The following is a 6,644-nucleotide window of genomic DNA, read 5'->3' as shown; positions in this document are numbered from 1 at the left end:
TTCTGATCTCTTCTTGATACCTCAGAGAATTTGATTTCTGAGATGTGTATGAAAACAGAAACACAGAATTTGTTGATTAGCATCTCAACAGAACTTCACACTTTTCCAATTCAGTATTATATGAGCTACTTTTGAGGAAAAAAACATTTAATATGTAGATACCAGAGGAGCAATTAAATAATGGTAATAAAAAAAGAAACATGTAATAAATATAATGAATTGAAGAAATATCATTTTGGCACAATATTTCTTTCCAAACGAGTATAAGAATAAAACATAATATATAGAAATATCAATGGCAATTTTAATATATTAAAAAACAATGTATTTACATTAATATTAACATTGACTAATACTAGTTCAATTAAAAATATGAACAAATAACAGTTTTAAAATATCACAGAAATACAAAATTACAGATGAAACAAAATGATGCTGTGAAACACTTTACAAACTCGTACTCAGATTGACTCATGATCTTTGTCTGTTGGATCACATAAAAATATGAAGAAGCATTTATTGCCATATTTGTACAATTCTTAATTTTTAAATTCTGGTTTGGAGGCACAGGGAACTACTATCAGTAAGTTATTAATAGTAAGAGTGGTAGCATCAATAAGAAATTTGCTGCAGGGTGGTCTCCTGTGTGCACCTCCAGCATGTCCAAGGGAGTTCCCAGCTATGGGGAGAAAGGGCTGTGCTCTCCAGGCTGCCAGCCCTTCCATGTCAGTAAGGCACTTGGCTCTTTTATAGACAGTGTTAGCTTATTCAGAAATGAAACACAAGCTCAACAAATGTTCAGAGATGGCATAAAAGAGTCCCTGACTCCACTTGGAAATGTCTAAGTTTTCTATATGTGTCAGTGCATTCTAGGTTTGGCTGCAAAACAAGTAAAATTTACTAACTGTAAACCGTCAAGCATTAGAACTGTACATTTTAAGAATTTCAGGACAGTGCGGGATCTTGACTAATGCAGCAGCAGTACTGTCATTCTGTGTTACCAGGCCACTGTTTTGCCCTCTAATTCCCCCAGAATGCACAATGTATACAGAACTATGGGAAACATTTTCAAGGCTCTTGTTGAAAGACTTACTCATTCTTAATATTTTCCACTGGTTAACCACAAACAGCAACGGCAGAGTGCATTTATGAGACTCTGAACATGTACCTCCTCAAGAAGCAAAAATGTCAACCATAGGAAAGACATGTTGTTCTCCTCAGCAGTGGGTTGGTTTTTTGGTTTTTTTGCTCAGATGATAAAACTGATTTTACCTCATGTGAGCAAAGGAATCAGTCAAAAAAATAAGCTTTTAAGATTTCAATTTGAGTCAAAGTAAATTACTTGGTTTATTCCACGTAATCCTTAGCAAAGCAATATTCTCACAGGTGATACTGGTGGGCAAAGTTTATTGTAGGAGACAGGTAGAAGAAATAAGAATTATTGCTCCCGTAGTGTCCTCGAGGAGTTGCTGACCCATGCAGGACATGCAAGATGATGTGAGCATGGAAATACTTGTGTCCTACAGTCTGCAGCCTGCAGCTGGCATTGGGAACTTATTTGTTTCAACATCTACCTGCTAGCTGCCACCTTCTTGGTCTCTGCCACTAGTACAGGTCTTTTGAACGTTGGACGAATCTGTTAGTTCTTTGTTTTCTTCCCTTTGCCCTTCTTCCCCTGATTCTTCTTGTATTTTTGATTTTCTGCTCTCAGTCCTGTGATTAATGGATGAATTTAGCTTGGATGAGTTCAATCTCCATCTCCTCAGGCTTCTGTAACAATCTCTTCTGATGTTTTCACTAACCAGCACGTAGATGATTGGATCAGCAACACCATTTGCAGTGCCTAAACACAGAAACACTGTAAAAATTGAATATATCTTCCTTTCAAATGGACATGGGCAATTCTGATTAAACATGAAGTGTATGGCTCTTATTATGAGTACCACATGGTAGGGAGCAAAGCAGATCAGGAAAATTACAATAATGGCAATAGCCAGATACTTAACTTTGGCTTTTTGGTGACAAGTCAAGCTGCTGCTACTGTTTGTAATTTGAAAAATTTTGTAGTTTGTGAAAATGAGGATTGTGAAGGGTATGGCAAATCCAAATAGGAATCTAGCAAAGCTGAAAGAAGCCAATTTTATGTCAAGGGGCACAGTCTCAAAGCAGGTTCTGTTTGTGTGGTTTTGCTCATCTTCCATGTAAAATACTGGAGTGTGGATTACTGCAACCACAGCAAAAAGAAAACAGACTATTATGATGGCTTTTTTCTGTCCTCTTTTTCCCCTTGATTCCAGAGGATACACCAGTGCCACGTAACGATCCAGAGAAATGCAGCACAAAAGCAGAATGCTGATGTATATATTGCAGAAAAAGATGAATCCTGTTATTTTGCAAGCAGTGTCACCCATGGTCCATCTGTGCCTGTTTTGCACATAGATAATCCAGAGAGGCAAGGTACTTATATACATCAGCTCACACAGCGATAAACTGAAAATGTAGATGGCAATTATTTTATTCCTTTGGATTTGTACCAGTGTAAGCAGGGAAGTTAAGCAATTTGCTGGAAGGCCTATGGCAAAAACGATGCTGTAAACGGCGACCAGAAGTGGCTGTCTCTCTTCGTAGGGAATTTCTGGGCAAGTGGAGTTATCTTTTGTGTCTAGGCAGTCTTCCATTATTCTTATTCCAGCTGGTGTTCCCTGAGAATGAGAAGACAAGGCGGAAAGTTAGCATTGTATCACTTAAAAATGTGTCAGTAAAGGTTATGGCCCCGTAGGTGCCCGCTTGACATGTCAGGGGAGCAGGTGGGATGCTTGAGGAAGCATCTAAGGCAAGTTTTCCAAGTCCTGCTGGTCTTCTGTGGGGACCCCCTGGGAGTCAGGTCTGATTTACTTCCAGGAAAAAGTGCTGGTTTTCACAATGAATTTCTTGACTACAAGAAATTTCATTTTAATATAAAGGGTGTCTGTCTAATTAAATGGGGTTTCATGGACTGTTCCTAAACCATGCCTCATAAATAAGACTGAGCTGCTGATCAATTACTAAAGACAATTCCCAGAGTAAATTGAGGGCCTTAGTCTTCAATTATTTTATTTTTTTTAACTGAGTAACAAAAAATGCAAACTGCAGAGATTTCAGAGGCAGACTTCCAAATGAAGGTAACATTTATCGTCACTCATGTGGGGGAATCATCTAAAGTGGGTGGTGGTAGTTCACAGAATCACAGAATCGTTAAGGTTGGAAAAGAGCTCTAAGATCATCGAGTCCAACTGTGCTGTTGTCAGAGACTACCTGGTATACAGGAACCAGAATCTGGCCACTGGTGTGTACCTCCACACTTGCAACATAGTGGGTCAGGTCTGTCTANCACACTTCTCTCCTCCCTCCTCTTAAACAATAGCAGCTGAAGAAGACAGATTTGTAGTACGATACTACACCCATAACAGAAAGTCAGTGAAACTGCCAACCACATCTGTTTGATACCTCTGGGAAACAACAGGAAATAAGGGCAGTTCGAGGATGTAGACAAGACCAAAGAGAAGAATATACATGTTTAAGAGATGGAGGCAAAGAAATTTGATGCTCTTTGAACAGGAGTGGTTACAAAAATCTCCACCTTTTCAAGATGACCATACACAAAAGCAGATGTGGCATTTGGGTTGTGTTAAGCAGTGCTAGGGGCAGCATTTCTTGCAAAGACACAGGATGATTTCCGTGCAGAAGTATTCTCCAAGGGAATAGAGAAATATGGAGGTGGGTGCGCCGTAATGGTGGTGTGTGCCCTTAAAAATTGCATTTTGCTCTATTTATGAGTTGAAGATGTCCACTGTATAACATTCTTGATAAAAAGAGGTCTTGTCTGGCTTAATATTTTGGGGATTCTCTTATGGGTGGACACCTACTCCAGGGTAACTAAATCCTGCTAACTCCACAAGGAGATGCGTTGGCAGAAACAGTCCCTTCAGACAGAGGAGGCACATGAGCTTTCACAGTCCAACTCACTATGTGTGTGCAATTTTTTTAACCCTGAGTTCATGCAGGGGGGAAGCTTTTAGCAGCCTCTAACATTTATTTATTGCTTGTTCGGGCCCATCTCAAGAAGACCAAGGGGAAGAAGTGCAGTGGGATTGTCTCCTGCATCTCTTCCCCTCCACGTGGGCAAGAGCAGTCCCTGGGGTGGCACAAGCAGGTCAACCCTGAATGCTTAACAGGGCACCTGCCTTGCAAGATCCCTAGAGCTTGAAGGGCAGTCAGGTCCCCTGACTTAGTTTGGTTACCAGATGATGAGAACAGCGTGAGAAAATGGACACAGGTTGCCTTGGGCTGCAAGACCTTCGCAGCAGCACAGTGCTGGCCACAGCCATAGACACCAGGAGAGGATCTCCTGCCCCATGTTCAGAGATGTTCACTCCCATCAAGTACCCCGATGCAGTCAGTTTTGAATGAAGATGTCCTGGCAAGCAAGAGGGTAGAAGCCAGTGGTACCTGGCATCCCCAACACCAGCAGCAGAATAAGCTGTTCCCTGAGCTGGGGATGTTTGAAAGGCACCTCCTCAGACAGAGGAACTGAGAAAGTGCTGTGAGCATAGATGTACAGTGGAGGGTGTGACCCCCCCCCCGGGACTGCCTTCCACTTCCCCACAGTAAATCTTGCTTCACTCTTGTGTTGACAGGCTGGTGGTTGCTGCACTAATTGGGCCAAAGTATCTTTCCAGAGGGTCGTATCCCTCCACCTCTGAGAACTGGACTGGAGTCTGGTGGGTATGCTGAAGCTCTCTCAAGGGGGATCTGAAGTTTTGTCCCTGGACACAAAACCATCCCTCTCCTATCTGCTAGTTCCCCATTCTAAAATCATATTTTAGTTGCTAAAAGCCCCAACATTTCTCATGCCATGTGTCACTGCATCCAAAATCTCATATGGAGCTCAGCCTACAAAAGTAAGGTAGGTGAATATGAAGTTGTAGAGTAATTTAGACATATTCATGCCTTCAAAAAAAGTTGGATCCAGTATTGTTCCATCTTAAGAATCAGTGTAGAAGAGAATCCTCACTGCTGTGTGGGGAAGACATCACAGTACTCAGCAGGGCTACTGCCAGGTTGTGTGTCAGAGGGTGCAGTTACTTCCCTCCTTTCCTAGCAGTGAAAGTGAGAGCTGGTGTTAACTTACAAAAGCGGTGGTTGATATTAAGGCTGGTGGTGACTTGAGTTTTTTGCTGCCTCTGAGCATCTACCACCCATGGTGTAGGAGGAGGGGTTTTCTCTGGGCCACCTCCCAAACTGTTGTGTAGAGGGGATAAAAAGGGTGTTTGATTTCAGAGTCGTCAGTGGTTCTCTGCCCAGACTTCACCTATGAACTGACATACAAGAGCTTGTCCTTGACTCAGACGTGCCTGACCAATGTGAGAGCTGCTGTTCAGCTGCACACCACAGAGCTGCTCTACACCTGTGCACCACAGAGAGTCTTGGAGACCTCCCCTTCTATAATAAAGCACAGCAGGTGAATACAGCTCATGGGGCAGGAAGATGGGGACAGCCAGGGCAGGGACATGGCAGAAGTCACACACCATCTCAGTTACTCATCAGCTTGTCTACTCAGAGCACCTTAACAAAAACACCTTCAGGACTGGTTGAGTTTCTCTCTCCTCCCCTCTCCCTCTAGGCTCTGCACACTTCTTTTGACTCTGTGTTTGTCTGAATATTCTCCTTTCTGCACGGCTTCTACCAGGGCAGCTGATGGTGCAGGGCAGGAAGGAAGTGGTAGAAGAGTTCTGTAGACACACGATCCCAATGTTTGTTTCTCTTGCTTCTTTCCTTCACCTCCTTCCCTCCCACTCTGCTCCAAGTCTCCTTCCTATGCTCAGCACCTGGGAGAGAGCCTCAGGAAAGAGATGCCTGTGACTTTCTTAGCTGTCTGCATGGAGCATACTTTTTTCCCTTGGTGTTTGGCATATGGACTAATCCACAGGGCTGGGGCTGAACTGAAGAGACCTTCATCTTTATAAGACTGTCAGCTGCCAGGAGCAATGCCTTGGCTGGCACAGTGCAGCTGTAGGTGTGGATTTACACTCATAGAAAAAAAGCATGTGCTGAATGACTCTCCTGGAGCTCTGGCCTGTCAGCTTGGGAGCATGTATCCTTCCCAGCAGGAATGCTCTATGTCCCAGCCCCACATCAGGAACAAGGAGAGGAGACCATCCACTTCCTCCACTCCGTCACCTACTCTTGCCTCTCTGCCACTGGACACTGCACGCAGCCCCTGTTCTGAGCTTTACATGTCTCTGCTAAGTTCTCCAAGCCTGCAGAGGGATTTCCAAGCCTGCAGAGGGATTTCCTTCTCAGTCTGAAGATCACAAAGCAGCACTCAGCAGATAACTTATGAAATTTCTCCCAATGACATTGTGATGACCCACGGTTAAGGGGAAGAAAACACCACTACAATCCACTCCTTGACTAAAGTCAACTTCTCTGGGCCTCTACGCCCCCCTTCAACTGAATGCACATTGTTATCTTTTTCTCAGGCCTTTAGAGTTTACTGGATTCATACTTGATTCTGAGTTCTTGGCTTCCTCTGTGGTGTCTAGTCTAACCTGCATCTCAGATCTTAATTCAAATGAAAAATAATAATAATTATAATAATAATG

At 43.1% G+C, this 6,644-nt stretch overlaps 1 protein-coding gene across 4 annotated transcripts in view; it reads right to left on the bottom strand.

Moving 5' to 3' along the window:
* Positions 1-325: 325 nt before the first annotated feature.
* Positions 326-6,644, bottom strand: part of GPR132 (G protein-coupled receptor 132) — a 78,171-nt gene continuing 71,852 nt past the window's right edge. For all 4 annotated transcript variants that reach the window (XM_017807429.1, XM_017807428.1, XM_017807426.1 and 1 more), the window contains one exon: positions 326-2,702. In XM_017807429.1, coding sequence (XP_017662918.1) covers positions 1,578-2,678 — 1,101 coding nt within the window. In that variant the 5' untranslated portion in view covers positions 2,679-2,702 and the 3' untranslated portion in view covers positions 326-1,577. The remainder of the gene's footprint in view (positions 2,703-6,644) is intronic.

The sequence above is a fragment of the Lepidothrix coronata genome, unplaced genomic scaffold (assembly GCF_001604755.1).
Source record: "Lepidothrix coronata isolate B3197 unplaced genomic scaffold, Lepidothrix_coronata-1.0 Scaffold19, whole genome shotgun sequence".
Lineage (NCBI taxonomy): Eukaryota > Metazoa > Chordata > Aves > Passeriformes > Pipridae > Lepidothrix > Lepidothrix coronata.
This window is presented reverse-complemented; position numbering and strand designations above follow the sequence as displayed.